The 15,621-nt window shown below is 56.8% G+C and overlaps 1 protein-coding gene across 2 annotated transcripts in view; it reads left to right on the top strand.

Annotated features, from left to right (window-relative positions):
* The first annotated feature begins 8,317 nt into the window (after positions 1 to 8,317).
* ATOH8 (atonal bHLH transcription factor 8) overlaps positions 8,318 to 15,621 on the top strand; it is a 33,161-nt gene continuing 25,857 nt past the window's right edge. For both annotated transcript variants that reach the window (XR_004971760.1, XM_036333941.1), the window contains exon 1: positions 8,318 to 9,203. Coding sequence is in view for 1 of the 2 variants with exons in the window: in XM_036333941.1 (XP_036189834.1) it covers positions 8,454 to 9,203 (750 nt within the window). In the remaining variant the exon portion in view is untranslated. The remainder of the gene's footprint in view (positions 9,204 to 15,621) is intronic.

Here is a 15,621-nt window from a genome sequence, read left to right as displayed (position 1 = left end):
ACCAGATCGCCAGCTGTCCCCGAGGCTTCCCAGGTCCGCCGCGCTGCCCCTGAGCGGGGCCAGGGCTGAGCGGTGCCTTATTAATTTTCCTCACTGCTAATAAATGTGCATTGCGTCAGCTCCGTCCTGCCCCCTCCTGTTCTCCGGCGGCCGCCGTCAGCGGGGACTTTTTCAAGAGCCGTAAAAATAGTTTTTTTTGAGGAGCCTGCACAGAGAGGCAGCCAAGCCTTTTTGTTCCCTTTCTTTTCTGAGGGAATGGGAGAGATGGGTAGGGAATACTTCACAACGAAGGAATGTGCTCCTTGGGGAGCTGAAAGTTGTTTTCCTTAAAATAAAATAAAGAAGAAGTTATCACACGCTGGTTTCACATGGAGCCGCAGAGCGTCTGTGAGGCTGGGTAAGGGCTCCCGGGAGATCACCGGCTTCAACGGGGTCTCGCTAGGCTGCCGGGTGACAGACCTGAGGAACAAAGCCCTAATGAGCCCCTTGCTCCCCACCCGCCCCCTGGCAGGCCCGCTTCCCTGTCCAGTGGGCCTGATGGCTCCGTGAGAGAGCTTGTCCTGCCTGCAGTGGAGGCGAACATGGAGGAGAGCTTTCTTTCTCAGAGGGGATGTGACTTTCCCCAGTGTGCTCTGGATTTTGAAGAGACAAGACAGATGCTAAGAGGCCAGGGATGGGAGGGCCCTGAGGTACATAGGCTTCACTTCCTCCTCACTCTTCCGATTTTACAGATGAGGAAACTGAGGCTTGCAGGGGCTGGGGCTCAGGTAAGAAGGAGGGACCAGGGGGAAGGACACGTAACTGGTCCCGGGAAGAGGAGGCTTCTCTCGACTCCCAGACCAGCAAGTCCAAGCTGCAGGAACATTCGAGAGCGTTCGCCGAGCTCCTGGAGCCTGAGTGACATGTGCCCCTATCTTAACAGGCAACGCACTGTCCCAGGGCCCTAGGACATCATTATGCTCTTATGCTTTCGGCTTTTAATTCTGATGTAACTGCAACCCAAAACAAATTAATACATTAATACACAAGACCACAATAATATGGATAATATCGTTTTGCTGAAACAGAACCCACAGGGCATGGAACAGGAGCAGAGAAGAACAACAGAAGGCTCTGGGCTTCCGGTCAGAAGCCACTAGAAGGAAGGAATCTGGGGGCAGTTAGTGTCAGGGGGAGAAGGCAGGACCTGGCACGGGGCACCGCGTCTCCTCCCCCAGAGTGTCAGCTCCCAGGGGCAGCTTGTGCTCACTCAACGCTGCACCCCCAGCCTCAGTGGGCATTCTACACATGGGCCCTGAACTGTTAGAGGGGGACCCAGTTGGGGATGGGAGTCATCTGTCCTCAGTGCTTGAGCTCCTGACAGTAGACACCTGGTTTTCCTGTCTCAGTCCCATCGAAGGCTCAGCCTAAGATCTGTCAAATGAATGAATGGCTATTGATTAGAACTTACTGTCTCCTCTCCGTTGATCAGCCAGGGAGACCCAAAGTCAGAGATAAGAGAGTGAATTCAACACGACCACCAGTTCTCAGTGGTCAGAGCAGCTGTTCTTGTGACACAATTTAGCTGTCTCTGGATCTACTGGCTTCTTCTACCAAAGCAGCTGGTTGAATAGCTGAGCAAGCCCTGGTCTACACTAAGCAGTGGGCCTTCCTTCATTTAGTAAGTGCTTATTGAGTGCCTACTGTGTACTAGGGACTGGAGGCTGGGGTAAAGCAGCGAGCAAGGCAGGCAAAAATCCCTGCGCTCATGGAGCTGACATTCTAGTGGGGAGACAAACAAATAAACACACTATGTGTGCATATGTGTGTGCATATATATAGCCCGGTGCACGAAATTCATGCATGAGGCAGGGATACCTCAGCCTGGCCTGCACCCTCTCCAATCCGGGACAACCCTCTCACAATCTGGGTCCGGGATGACTGGCTCCTAACTACTCTCCTGCCTGCCTGCCTGATCGCCCCTCACCGCCTCTGCCTCAGCCCCTGCCACTGTGGCTTTGTCCGGAAGGAGGACCGGACGACTGGAAGATGTCTGGTCTATCTGGTCTAATTAGCATATTACCCTTTTATTAGTATAGATATAGTTAGATGATGGTGGTTAGTACTCGAAAAATTAAAACAGGGAAAAGGTAGAAAATACTGAAGAGGGAGGGCACAAATTTTATATGGGGTGTTCAGGGAGGGACAGCCTTACTGAGGAGGTAACATAGAAATACCAGACGTGGGTGGGGCAGTGAGCCATGAGGCTACCTGGTGTAGTGCATTCCAGGCAAAGGGAACTGCCAGTGCAAAGGCCCCGAGGAGGGAGGGATGGCTGGGTAGGTCTGAGGCGTGGAAAGGAGCGCAGTGTGGTGGGAGCAGAGTGATTGGAGGGGTGGGGGTGGGAAAGAGCAGAGGGGATGAGGTCAGAGAGGAATGGGGGACCAGAGGTCAACTTTGGCTCCCATTCCAATGTTCCCGTTTGCCTCTGCTGCATAACAAACTACCCCACACTGCAGTGGCTGAACACGCAATGCAGTGTTTGCTCCCATGATCCTGTGGGTTCACTGGGCTGCGCTGGGTGGCTCTTGCTCTGGTTCTCCCATGTGGTTGCAGCCAGATAGAGGCTGGGGCCAGAGGCATCTGAAGGCTCCGCCCACAGGCCTGGCGCCGCGGAGTTCTCCAGGTGGCCTCTCTTTCCAGCATAATAACCAGGACTTCTCGCGTGGTAACGAAGGGCTCCAAGTGGCGGGAATCAGCCAGGCCCCTAAGAGCACAGCATCGCTTCCACTTCTGCCCGCTCCATTAGCCAAGTAGTTGCTAGTCAGCCCAGATCATGGGGGTGGAGGAATAGACGCCACCTCCCTGGGATGCTGGGAGAAAAGAAATGGATGGTATCTCCTAACCGTGGTCGGCAAACTGCGGCTCGCGAGCCACATGCGGCTCTTTGGCTCCTTGAGTGTGGCTCTTCCTAAGCCTTAGGAGTACCCCAATTAAGTTAATAACAATGTACCTATCTATATAGTTTAAGTTTAAAAAATTTGGCTCTCAAAAGAAATTTCCATCGTTGTACTGTTGATATTTGGCTCTGTTGACTAATGCGTTTGCCGACCACTGTGGACCTAACCCAGCTGAGAAAAAGCAGCAAGTCCCTGGAAGGTTTGGGGCAGAGGAATGACATGACATGTCCTATATTTTAACAGGATACCTGGCCAGCTGTGTGGAAACCTGGCACCTGTCTGCTCACCCCACCAGGCTCCTCCTGTTGCTTACTGAGCACCGTCTTTCCGCCCTGCCCCTCACCGCAGCCACGCGCTCTGCAGGGAACCTGCTCCATTCACAGCAGAGCACATGCGCACTGCTGAGGAGGGGCACCGCAGGTCTCAGAGAAGGAGTGCTGAGGCCTCCCTCTCTCCCTTCTGTAGCGCCTCATCCGGCCTCTGTCCCGGCCCCGAAGACTCTCCGTTTTCCATAATTGGCAACTGGCACGGCCACACGGATAGCGGAAGGTAGAGTGAAGACCGGAGAGTAGGAGCTTCAGGCCTGGATGCCTCAGCACCACCTTTGGATCCAACATCCTGATGTTTAACGGTGCAGTGTGGGTGCTCTCACTTGGGGGCCACCAGGCGGACGGTATTCTACTTTCTGCTCCCTCCCTGGGGTGGTCCTGCCCAGGGCTGCTGTGAGTACACCTCCAGGGGGTGCCAATCACATGCATTCTGTTTCCTTCTGCCAATCTACTTCCTATTCTTTCTCCCTCGCATGGGTGACACACCCACTTTGGAACCATCTGAACATCAGAAATAGGGACTCCAGATTCAGGGATGTAGAGCGTCATCTCACCTGGCCGAGAAGGCAGCGATCACCGATGCCACCCTGCAGAGCTGTCCTGTCCCCACCCACAGAACGGCACCAGCCTGGATGCCAAGATCTGGGGTCCATACGCCTGAGACTCTTGAATGTCCAGAGGTGGTGCCTCTGCCATCTGACCTTTTCCTGGAAGGAACTGGAGGGGCACCCGGCTGGTCCAAGGGAGGCCAGCGGCTTCAGTGGAGAGGTGGGCAGCAGAGAGCTCACCCAGGCTGGCAGCACATGCAGGGAGAGCCAGGTTGCTAAACAGGCCAGGCCTATATGTGGCCCAGTTATCTCCCTCCTCCCCCCAAGTAGCAGTGAAGCACATGGTTCAAAACTTAGGTTTTGGAGCTATTTGGCTTGGGTTCAAATGCCACTTCCATTATTTCCTTTCTGTTGGCAAGGCTTTCCCTCTAGGCGCTCCATCTCCTACCTGCAGAATGGGTTCACCTCCTTGGGTTGTCATAAGGATTTGGTGAAATTATTCCCTGTGTGGCAGTCATTATTACTGCCTGGCTTTCTAGCATTTGCTCCCAGTGGCTTAAGCCCTAAGCCCCTGACTTCCCTTCCCTTTTTAGTTTTCTTACTGTTCCCTGGACCAGCCATTCAGGGGATGTGGAACCTCCCATCATGCTAGCCTTGAACCGTTGATTCAGTGGGGGATGTTTTTAACGTAGGGTGTACGTTTTCTTGGGGTGTCTGCATTGTCCCAAACAAAGCCGGGAGTGAGACCAGCTGTAACCGTGAGAGCCTTTTCATTCTGGCAACTCTATGACTTCATGAAATCCATATTACTGTCCTTGCAGGGCCACGAACCTGGCTCCACAGTCAGCCAGCAGATCCTTGCCGGAGACCACAATGTTGTGTGCAGGCCCGGCAGTGCCATACCACCAGGGGGCGCTGCCTGGCTGGGCTCTCTTCCCACTTCTCAAGGAGGCAGAATGGGAAGCCCTAGGTTTGAAGCTCAGACTAGGGGGCTGTGGACAGGGAGACCCGACTTTGAAGGTCTGCCACCTGGCAGGCTGGGAATGGCAACAGGGATTTTTCACATCACCTGGGCCCATGACAGGTTGCCTCCTGTTCCCCCAAATGCCATTCCATCTTATGACTAAGAGGATAATGCCCAGATAACGAGCCGGGGCTCAGAGAGGCGAAGGGGCTGCTTGCTGAAGGCCACACAACTGGTAAGTGGCAAAGCAGATTCCTCCTAGGCTGCCTGATGCCAACCCTGGGGCTGCAACATCTGACCAGCAGGAGAGGCCGAAAGGTAAGGGGGAAGAGCGTGCCCTGGAGACTGGAGACGGGTCTGCATCCCACTCTACCTCCACCCAGCGCAGCTGACCATCCCCTTCGCCCCGCTTCCCCTCCCGAGACCCCATGGATGGGATCGCAGGGAGCGCCTCCTCTTTTGGGTCAGTGGGTGAGGGGCTCGGGATAAGCATGAGAAGACCTCAATACTCAACCAAGACGTGTGATTTTCCTGGCACATAGCCTAGCCTCTTCAGGGATGATTTTCAGTCTTGCCAGAGACTTCCACACGCTCCCCCACCTCCCACGGACACCCCAGCTTGCAATTGCACCCCAAGTCTTGGGCAGGTGCTGGGCTAGATGGAGCCTGGGCACCTGTGCTAGGGAGTGAGACCACCTGGAGCCACAAGAGTGCTGAAGGCCACCATTCATTCTACTTCGTGCCCCTTGCTACATGCAGCCTCATTTAAGCCTCATGCCTGCCCTGTGAGGCACACTATTATCATCTCCATTTTACAGAGGGGGAAACTGAGGCTCGGAGAGTGCCTGAGCAGGTGGAGAGGAGGCTTGGCTTCCTCCCATCTCTGCCGCTGACTGGCTGGATGCATGAGGAGTGGGCAGGCTGGGGTCCTGGCCTCTGCTTGGGATCTGGAGAATGTAAAGGGCATGCGGGCTGGTTGTCTTTCAGCAAAGGTATCCTGGGCACCGACCCCGGGGACCGACAGGAAGGAAACAGCAGGCCTTTCAGGAGCTACAAGCCCAGGAGCTCAGACAGGTCCCCACCTGATAAGTGGCAGCAATACCTGTGAGTGAGCATGTGCAGAGGCCAGCAGGGGCGACAGGGGGCTCTGGTGATCAGCCAAGGCTTACAGGAGGTGGGGCTGGGGGTTGGTGGGGGGGTGAGTGCGGGGGGGGGGGGGGAATGGAACTGTCACCAAACAGTGTGCCCTGAAGAGGGGAGTGTGCCCTGAAGAGGGGAGTGTGGGAGATCTTTGAGCAAAGGCCGTGAGTGAGGGTCTCCGGCTGGGTAGGGAAGCAGCAGCAGAATGAGGGCTCCTCTCTGAGGCACACCCTTGGCCTTCAGGACATAAAGTGCAGGAAGACACTGCGTGTCCAGGGAAGGAGGGGCCTCGAGGAGCAAATGCACTATGATGTTGGAACACATCTCAGTGGAAAAAATGAGGTTTTGCATTTACTGTCATCAGAAAACTGCCTGCCTCCTCCGTATGTGTCCCTGTGGGGATGTGGATGTGTGAGTGTACGTTTGAAGCCTTGTGTCGAAGTCCTTTTACATCCATGATCTCTTTTCACTTGCCCAACTACTCTGAGAGGTTGGCTGCACAGAAATATTCTCAAGGACAGATGAGAAAACAGAACCCCAGTGGGATGAAATGTCTTGCCCGGGGTCATGGGGCTCAATGGTTGAAAAGCCAAGACCCACCTCGGGTTCCCAGTCCCCGCTCTATGCTCCTGGCCCCCGAACCCTCTGCCCAGACCCCATCCTACCTCCCAGGATTCTGTATGCCACAGGCAGGCTTGGGGCCCCCTGGAGTGGTGACCTTTGCCACTGCATTGGTAGGTATCATAGTTTGCAAAGTAGTCTCTCCCGGACTCTGGACGGTGTGTGAGCCCTGCATTTTCACAGGAAAACTGCCACCCGGTCTGGGGGTGGGAGGACAGGGCTGAAACCACAAAGATGAAGATCCCAGTGGCTGCAGAGCCCAGAGCCCAAGGCCAGGTCAAAGGTCCACCTTCTCTCCCCAAACTGCTTTGAACCACCACCACTGTGTTCAGGAGGAGCTGCCACAGAAGGGTCCCTGGAGGAGGGAAGCCCTCCCTAGGGCAGCCTTGGGACGCGGGTCTTGGAGGGGAGCCTGCTAGTTTGACCTCGTCTTTCCAGGCTGTCCAGCGGAATGGCATGAAGCCCTGAGGGCCTGGGGAGCTGTCTGGCCCAGTAACAGCGGGCACTGCTCCGAGGGGTGTGCACGTCCACGTTCAATGACGCCTCACGATCACCGGGAGGAAGGTCGCCTTGGAGGCACAGAGAGGCTCAGTAACCTGCCCAAGGCCTCTCAGTTTGTGAGGAGCAGAGCTGGGTGTTGAACCCAGAAAACTTGCCTCTCAGAGCTAGTCTGCCTCTTACGAATAAGATTAACCAAAGCTACCATTTGACTACGATCTATCTCCTTAGTTCCTCGCAGCCAGGCAGTGACTTGGGCATGGACGTTCTCCACATTTCGTAGATGAGCAGATCCCGGCTTGGCGGGCCGCTGGGGGCTGGGGGCGAGGTAGCTGCAGATTCTCACAGATGCTAGGTCTGGTTAAATCCGAAGCTTGCACCCCATTCGGCTTAGGAGGGCCTGTTTGACTTGCTGTGTGACTACAGGAAAGCACACTCCTTTTCAGAGCCTCAGTTTCCCTACCACCTAAGCCTTCTTGCTCCGGTAAGTGGCAGGCAGAGGTCGCGCTGCTGTGGGCGTGAGAGTCTCAGGACACTCCAGAGGCCCCCCCCCCCACCCCCCAACCACCCTCCTCGCCCCCACCCACTCCAGGAGAAGCTGCTGTTTCGTTTTTTCCTCCGCGGGTTAGAGTTAGGGTGGAGGGGTGGACGGTGAGGTGCTAGGTGCGCAAGTTCCGTGCTGCATCCCGAGAAGTCGAAGGGCAGGGTGGAGAAGGCCCAGCTCTGATTTGGGGAAGGGCCCAAGGGCCCCGAAACCACGTGCTCGGGCAGTTCTACCGAGCGCTGACCATCCTCTGGAACAGAGCAGCGCTCCCAAGTGGAGGAGGCAGTGGGCAGGGGGAGCCCGAGGAGGCCGATTCTGGGCAGAAGGGGTGGGGGTGGGGGGAGGCAGAGAGGACGCGGACAAAGGAGGCGGCCGGCAGCCCAGCTGTTTTGAAAAATGCTTCCTGTTTCTTTAAAGGCGCTCGCGGCTCGGGCGGCCGGGCTGGGAGGCGGTGGCGGCGGGAGCTGCCTGCTCTCCGGGCGGCGGCGCTGACTGATCTCGCGAACCGGGCTTCTGTGTAAACTGAGGCTAAACAAACACAGATGGGGCGCAGCGGGCGTGCTCCAGAAATGCTGGCACGGCGGCCGCGACTTCAGAGGACACTCTGAGCGCTCCGGGGACGGACTGCCCGGCAGCTTCGCGGAGCCGGCGGCGCAGCTGCCCCGCGCGCGGGGGAGAGAGGAGAGAGGAGAGAGGAGAGAGGGCGGGCGGGCGGGCGGGAGGGAGGGGGTGAGCGCAGGGGAGAGCGCGAGCCTCCGAGGCGCCGAGAGCGACGGCCACCGGGCAGAGCCGGGCGCCGCGTGCAGAGCGAGCGCGGCGGGCGCGCGTCCCGGGCAGCCCCACGCCTCCGCCTCGCGCGCTGCCCGCGCCATGAAGCACATCCCCGTTCTCGAGGACGGGCCGTGGAAGACCGTGTGCGTGAAGGAGCTGAACGGCCTCAAGAAGCTCAAGCGGAAAGGCAAGGAGCCGGCGCGGCGCGCGAATGGCTATAAAACTTTCCGACTGGACTTGGACGTGCCCGAGCTAGGCGCCGCGGCCACCAACGGGCTGCGGGACAGGACCCAGCGGCTGCAGCCGGTCCCGACCCCGGTGCCAGCCGCAGTGGCGCCGGCCGTCCCCTCAGGTGGAGGCCCGGACACTGCTGGGGAGCGCGGGGGCGCCCGGGCGCCAGAGGTCTTGGACGCGCGGAAACGCGGCTTCTCCCTGGGCGCTGTGGGTCCGGGACTCCCCACGCCGCCGCCGCCGCCTCCAGCACCCCAGGGCCAGGTACCTGGGGGTCCGGAGGTACAGCCTTTCCGGGAACCCGGCCTGCGTCCCCGCATCTTGCTGTGCGCACCGCCTGCCCGCCCAATGCCTTCCGCGCCCCCTGCGCCCCGGGAGACCTCCGTGCGCCCTGCGCCCCCCACGCGCCCCGGGGAAAGTTCCTACTCGTCAATTTCACACGTAATTTACAATAACCATCCGGATTCCTCCGCGTCGCCTAGGAAACGGCCCGGCGAAGCCACGACCGCCTCCTCGGAGATCAAAGCCCTGCAGCAGACCCGGAGGCTCCTGGCGAACGCCCGGGAGCGGACGCGGGTGCACACCATCAGCGCAGCCTTCGAGGCGCTGCGGAAGCAGGTACCGGCTCCCAGCCGCACGTTCTCCCTGCGCCCGGGGAAGAGGTCGGCGGGCGCCCGAGCGGGTGGGCGAGTGCCCGGGGGACTTATGGAGGGTTAGGGGTGTTTGTGAGGGGCAAGTCGTCCCCGCCCGGTGGGCCCCAGGACCCAGGCAGGTTTGGGTCCTCCTGGAGTAGTGACCTTTGCTACAGGCTTGGTACGTTTCTTAGTTTGCAGAGTGGGGTGAAGGTCCCCCTGAGGCGTGCTCTGGTCGTCCGCGCCCCGCCCCTCCCCTCCCCGCGGGGTGACCCTGCCTGCGCGTCAGACTTCGGCACTCGTAGTTAACTTTTATGACCGCGAGTATTTGTCTCCCGAGTTCCTTGGGAGCGGTGGGGAGTGGAAAGGGGGGATGTGGGAATGTGTCTCGGCCGGGGAAGGGGAGAAGACCGCTTTGGGCTTTTGAGATGGTCGGGGAAGATTGCCGAGTGGGTGCGTGAGTGCCCGGGAGGCCCAGAACGCCGAGAAGGGAGGTCCTGGGGTTGCGGGAACAGCAGGGTCCCGCAGCCCCCCTCAGCCCCCATCTCCCAGGAGGGCTGCCCCTGCACTCAGGTTGCTTTCGGGCTCTGCACCCCTTGCCCTGGCGTCCTGAATGCCGCGGGCTACAAGCCTGCTCCCTCTCCCCAGGGGCGGCCTCAAGAGCGGCTGGTGAGAGCCTTCCCCGGGGATCCCCTCCACCACTGCCCTCCATTCTCCGGTGAAGCAGGCAGTTCTGGGGTAGGTCAGGGGCTTCTCAGTTTGGGGCTGGTGGGGGTAGCTCTCACCCCACAGTGTCTTTTGCGGCGGACGGGTGGGGAAGGGCACTTTTACAATTCCACTTTCTAGACAAGGTTACCCTCTGGTTCTAGGCTTCTCATCTTAGAGAGAAGGGAGATCTGAGAAGAGGTGGTTAGGGCCCCCTGCTCCCACCTGCACAGGGAATGGAGAAGGGCAGGGGTGGGTGTTACTGGTTTGAGTAGTCAGGTTCTTTTCTTGCTCAGCAGCTGACTTCCTGTGTGACTCCAGGGAAGTTACTCAACCTCTCTGGGCTTTCGCCAGCAACAAAACAGTTCAGAAAGCATGATCTTCTTTTTGGATCACACTCTGCTCTTCCTTCTGTGGGTGGGGCGGGCAGTGGTGCCTGTGTCCATCCATGGGAAGGGAATTGAACTGCTGGGGGGAAAGCCCCATGACTATTCAGCCAAAGTGCCACCCACAGATTTGGGTTAAGATGTTTGTTTGCTCAGTGAATTGGGGTGGGGGTGGGGGGTCAAGTAGCTGACACAGACCAGGCTGAGCCACATGCCAGTTGGGACCCTGGGCAGTGGGCCCAGTGGAGCATTCAGTCCTGCCCTCAACCAGTAGCCAGCATCTGAATGCCTCCGGAGGGCGGCAGCCTATAGAGTCCTGCAACCCACCCCTCAGGACGGAATGATGACAGAAGGCTGTCCACCTGCTCACCTTGCTTCCCAGATTGGGGAGGCCACATGCCCAGAGCAGCACAGCTGGTGGGTAGCATAACAGGGCAGGGCTGGCACTTAGGTCCTTTGACAGTCAGTTCAGGGCCCTTTCTCTCCCTCTGGCGTCCTCTTTCAGTGCGAAGAAACTATATTAGAGGTGGAGGGACTGAGGCTCAGGGAGCTTATGCCAGGTGAGGGAAGCCTCGCAGGTTTTGCACTGCACGCCTCCTTGGCATGCCATTCACTAGACTCCAGTGTGCTGGTGCCTCCTTGGCATGGTGCAGCCGCAGCCTGCATAGCTTGTACCACCGTCATTGCAGAGCCTGCCTCAAATCGGTGTCAGTGAGTCACTCCCGTGCCCAGGCTCTTGACAGCTCTGCTCCTCAGTCTGTGGAATGCCCGAGAGCTGTCCACCCTCAGCACATGGAAGCCATCCTGTTTTGTGCACCAGGAAGGGAGCATGCGGGAATGGCTGCTTAGCCATAGCCCTGCAGGTGGGGGCCAGGCCCTCTGGTCTGGGGGGTGCGTGACAGCGAGGCCAAGATGGTGGGTGTGCGGGGCAGATGGTCAGGCCTCAGCACATGCCACCAGCCCAGCTGCACTGGGCCCTCCCTGCGCCTCATGTGAAGGCCATGTGTGCGCAGCTGGGCCTGGCCCATGTGCAGGGCTGCTCCAGGACCAGGTGGGAGGGGCTCGCAGGGGAAGCATGGCCTTGCGGGGTGGGTGAGAGTAGGGGCGGAACCTTCTGGCTCACAGACTGTGCTTATCCTTGGGGCATCTGGCATGTGTGCAGATTGCCGGTGCCCCTGGAAGCAGGAAGCCCTCAGCCTTGGCGCGGAATGGCAGGCGGAGGCCTGAGGCATCCGTGACGAGCCCTCAGGACTTGCTGAGGTGCCTTTTCATGAAGGAGGTGCCACATAGGTGGGGCCTGGGTCCCCTCTTCTGCTGCCGCTAGAGCAGGGGTGGGCAGCCTTTTTGTGAGTGCGTGCCAAAACCAGCAAAATCTCTGACTCAAAATTCTTCTGCGTGCCAACCCTAATTTTTTGAGAACATGTTACACCTACTTGATATCTCTTAAGGTGTACGTATGTGAAGAACCTTGAAGAAATAATAAAATTCATTCGAGCGACAGAAACACAGTATATGATGATGAAAAATACATTTATTTTTTAATGTATGCATGTACACTGGTAGTCCGACAGAAAACTTTATGACTCCGTTTGATATTATCAGTGGGACTTTTGCTGCTGCATCCCTGATGACAGATTTTACATCAGGTTTATATTTCGTGACCTTCAGATGTATGCACGAGCTACTACTTTCATCCATCAGGCTACTCCTATTACGAGACTTAAAATTCATCACTGAGAACAAAGATTCACAAGCGTATGTGGATGAAACCAAAACACTGGTCGGATCTAGGAAGGCAGGGAGAGTTAAGGCAGAGGCATAGAAATTGCTCTTCCCCTCTCTGGTGAATCCATGTCTATGGTCTTTAAGATAACTTATTATGTAAAATTATTTCTTTATCTAAGATGCACCTACACTGAATTTATCTGAAAAATAAAAAAGTCGATATTAAGAAAAAAATTGTAAATGGAAGATTGTAAGAGAGGGTTTCGCGTGCCAGCAAAAGTTACTGGCATGCCATGTTTGGCACATGTGCCAGGGGTTGCCCACCCCTGCCCTAGAGTCTCCCTGTGGATCCTCACCAAGGGGGTTCACGGTGGCTCAGGATGGGCTGTGGGGATGGTGCCCTCACCCCTGCACCTCTCAGCGTCAGACCCCTCCAGCCATGTTCACAGTCAGCAGGGCGGCAGCTTTGAGTCTCGCTGCATTGGGCCTGTGGTTGGGCATTGCGGTGCTCCCTCCCCATGCTGCAGACCAGGACGCTTACAGGGAGGTTAAGCAATGGCTGGGATTTGTACCTGGGCCTATCTGGCCCTGGGGCCATGACTTAATTACTAAGACTCAAATTCTCAGGGTCTAGCTAGCCTCTGTTGCTGTGTAGAAAGCTGGGATTTTCAAGAACCCATTTCAATAGAATTTGATAGGGACCTAGCTCTGTATAGAGGGGCTTTGTCTCAGGAAGTCTGCACTCAACTGACAGTAATTTCAAATGAAATCAGGTGCTAAGCTGTGTTCTGTGTGTGATGTTGGAGCTCTGTTACTGTCACAGTAATTTCAAATGAAATCAGGTGCTAAACTGTGTTCTGTGCGCGATGTTGGAGCTCTGTGGGGTCAGGAGTCTTGGTGGGCTTCCAGGAGGGCGTCTTGGGCTGGGGAAAGGTGGGCGGGAGCTGGCACAGAGGCCAGAGGGCTTGCGGCTCCTCCTGAACTGGGTAGGTTCTCGGCTTGACTTCTCTGTGGCACCTTCTCTCCTTTGCCCACAGCGATTCCATTCTGGGATCGAAGGTATTCTGTGCCCCTTTTATTGGTGAGGAAACAGAGGTCCCCTAAGGTTATGGCCCTGCTGAGTTCACGTGGTTGGCCAGGGGTGGAGCCAGGCCCTCAGGCGCCCAGGCCAGTGCCCTCTTCACTTCCTTCTGCTTCCTGGAGCCTGGAGAGGGTCCAGCTTGGGGTGGATGGGTGGAATGTTCTGAGGGCATATGGGACCTCATGAAAACCCCCACATTTGCTCCTCGGAAGCTGAAAAATCATTGTGGAGTGAGCACAAGGCAGTCCCTTTACTTTCCCGGAAGTTGGGCAGGCTTGGGAGTTGGAGCCAAGCGACCCTGCTGCCTCCTTTGTCCTATGTCCTCTGGCCAGAATGGCAGACCCCTGCACTGGAGCTCTCTGCAGGCGGTGGGGTAGCTGGGCTCTGGACTCACTGTGGATGCTCAAAGGCTGGGGTCCCAGGGGATCAGTCCAGAACTCTCCACCTGCCCACCTCCCCACCTTATGCTGTAGACGCCCATCCAAATCTCCAAGCAAGTCCTTCTGGCCCATTGGAAAAAGCCCAGCTAAGGTGGGAGTTCAAAACCCAAAAAACCTCCCACCAGCTAAGAGTCCTCCACTGCCCAATGCTCCTGTAAAGTAGAAGCGATGCTTTCTTTCTCTTGGGGCTGTTTTAAGATGAACGTAGGCCTTGTATTCAAGATCCTCAGCTCTCTGCCTGCCTGGGTAGAACACAGTAAACAGCCAGGGCTGGCCTGGCCCGAGGGGCCATGGAGGGCAGGCAGAGGTCGCTAGCCCCACTCTACAGATGAGGAAACTGAGGCTCAGAAGTGAGAGGCACTTGCTCTGACTCACACTGCTGGGAAGTGCCCGGATTCAGACCAGCTCTTCCTCCTGATCTTGGCCTCCCAGAACTAGAACCTGCCATTGGATTCTCACTCTGCAGTCGCTGCCCAGGCTGGGGTGCCTCTGAGCTGGGATGTCAGGGCCCAGGTGCTTCATCCTGCAGATCAGGCACCAGGAGGATCTGGATTAGCCAGGGCAGCTGAGGGACACCCCCCTCCATGGAGGGGAGGAGGCAGAGGAGGACTGATGTGGCCAGAAATTGCCTTTGGTGTCTCATATTTGGCCACCTCTGGTGGTGGGAGCTGGGAGAGCCCAGTGGCCATGTGCCTTCCTTGGGCATCAGACAATGTGTGCCTCCAGCCAGGTCTTAGCCGTGTGACCTGGGGCCCAATATGTCACCTCTCTGCTTCCTTAAATGCAGATGGGATAATAGCCAGGTTTTTTTTTTTTTTTGGGGGGGGGGATGGCAGTTTTGTTTATTTATTTATTTTTAAAGTTTTGTTTTTAATCCTCACCTGAGGATATTTTTCCATTAATTTTTAGAGAGAGTACAAGGACACACACACACACACACAGAGAAACATTGACACATTGATTGGCTGTCTCCTGCATGCACGGGGGATGGAGCCTGCAACTGAGGTATGTGCCCTCCTTGTCTGGAATTGAACCTGCAACCCTTCAGTCCACGGGCCAACGCTCTATCCACTGAGCCAGACCAGCTCGGGCTGGGAGGAAGGTTTTAAATGGAATAAAATTCCTTATCAATAGCGACCTCAGTGCCTGCTATGCAACCAGAGCTCAGTAGGTAGTTTTCTTGTTGGACCTGGACTTTGACAGAAGCAGCAGGACAGAGTGGCAAATCCGAGACAAAACTGGCCCAGAACCTGGCACCGGGGCCCCTAGGTCGGCCTTGACCTTATCTGCTGCTCTGTATTCCCGCAGTCACCCTGGATCCCATGTGCAGGGCCCTCCTGAGATCCCTGCTCCCAACTGGCAGGGCAGCCAGCTGTTCAAGGGCCAAGGGCTCACCGAGCTGAATCACTCCCAGCATGGCCTCTGGTGGAAACGGCGCTAGGGCCTGTGTCACAGACCTGTCCGGGGCCGCCGGGGCGGGCACGCCCTCCCGGGGTGCCTGCCCTGCCTTGGGACTCTCAGGCACCTTTCTGTCCCACAGACCTGTTTATTTGTTCGTGTTGATAAAGCAGGATTCTCTGGCCTCTGGTTGGGAACAGGCAAAGTGCATTGTTCTGCCGGCTTTTCTTGGATGGGGTTGGAGCTGCGGCCAGGCTGGGAGTGGGAGGTAGGAAGGGGAAATGCATGGGAGTTGGCACTCTCTCTGTCACCTCCCTGCCCCTCCCTGGGTTTCCTAGTCTGGTGAGGGGCGACTCCTTGGCTGCCGGAGCATTTTATTTTTTATTTTATTTTATTAAATATATTGTTGCCCTAACTGGTTTGGCTCAGTGGATAGAGCGTCGGCCTGCGGACTGAAGGGTCCCGGGTTCGATTCTGGTAAGGGCATGTACCTTGGTTGCGGGCACATCCCCAGTAGGAGGTGTGCATGAGGCAGCTGATCGATGTTTCTCTCTCATCGATGTTTCTAACTCTCTATCCCTCTCCTTCCTCTCTGTAAAAAATCAATAAAATATATATTTAAAAAATATATATTGTTATTGATTTCAGAGAGGAAGGGAGAGGGAGAGA

This window comes from Myotis myotis, unplaced genomic scaffold (genome assembly GCF_014108235.1).
Source record: "Myotis myotis isolate mMyoMyo1 unplaced genomic scaffold, mMyoMyo1.p scaffold_m19_p_14, whole genome shotgun sequence".
NCBI classification, from domain to species: domain Eukaryota; kingdom Metazoa; phylum Chordata; class Mammalia; order Chiroptera; family Vespertilionidae; genus Myotis; species Myotis myotis.
Note: the sequence above shows the minus strand (reverse complement) of the source record. Positions and strands in the feature narration are given on the sequence as shown.